Consider the following 425-nt stretch of genomic DNA (forward strand, 5'->3'; position numbering starts at 1 on the left):
GGAGGTTCCCTTCCTTGATGGAGAATCTGCTCCCCCCCCCCCCCCCCGACACGTTTAAAAACCCTTCGAGGTCTCGACCTGTCAGTGTGGGAGGAGGGAGGGAGAGGTGAGCAGGATCTGTAACGTTCCCACAGCCCCGCTCTGACTGCATTGTCGCTGACAGGGCACGGTTGAGGAAGGTGAGGAAGAAGGAGGCCAAGCAGCGTTGGGACGACCGTCACTGGTCCCAGAAGAAGCTGGACGAGATGACAGAGAGGGACTGGAGGATCTTCCGCGAGGACTACAGCATCACCACCAAAGGAGGCAGGATCCCCAACCCGATCCGCTCCTGGAAGGACTCCAGCCTGCCCCTGCACATCCAGGAGGTCATCGACAAGTGCGGCTACAAGGTGGGACCAGGGACAGGCGAAGTGGGGGCGCGGGGG

At 61.6% G+C, this 425-nt stretch overlaps 1 protein-coding gene across 1 annotated transcript in view; it reads left to right on the forward strand.

The window, feature by feature from the left end:
- ddx23 (DEAD (Asp-Glu-Ala-Asp) box polypeptide 23) overlaps positions 1–425 on the forward strand; it is a gene marked incomplete at its 5' end in the record, with an annotated part of 16,637 nt that overhangs the window by 2,120 nt on the left and 14,092 nt on the right. Inside the window, one exon of the mRNA XM_048606006.1 lies at positions 164–389. Within this exon, the coding sequence (XP_048461963.1) occupies positions 164–389 (226 nt within the window). The remainder of the gene's footprint in view (positions 1–163; positions 390–425) is intronic.

Source organism: Rhincodon typus, chromosome 15, assembly GCF_021869965.1.
Source record: "Rhincodon typus isolate 14 chromosome 15, sRhiTyp1.1, whole genome shotgun sequence".
Taxonomy (NCBI): domain Eukaryota; kingdom Metazoa; phylum Chordata; class Chondrichthyes; order Orectolobiformes; family Rhincodontidae; genus Rhincodon; species Rhincodon typus.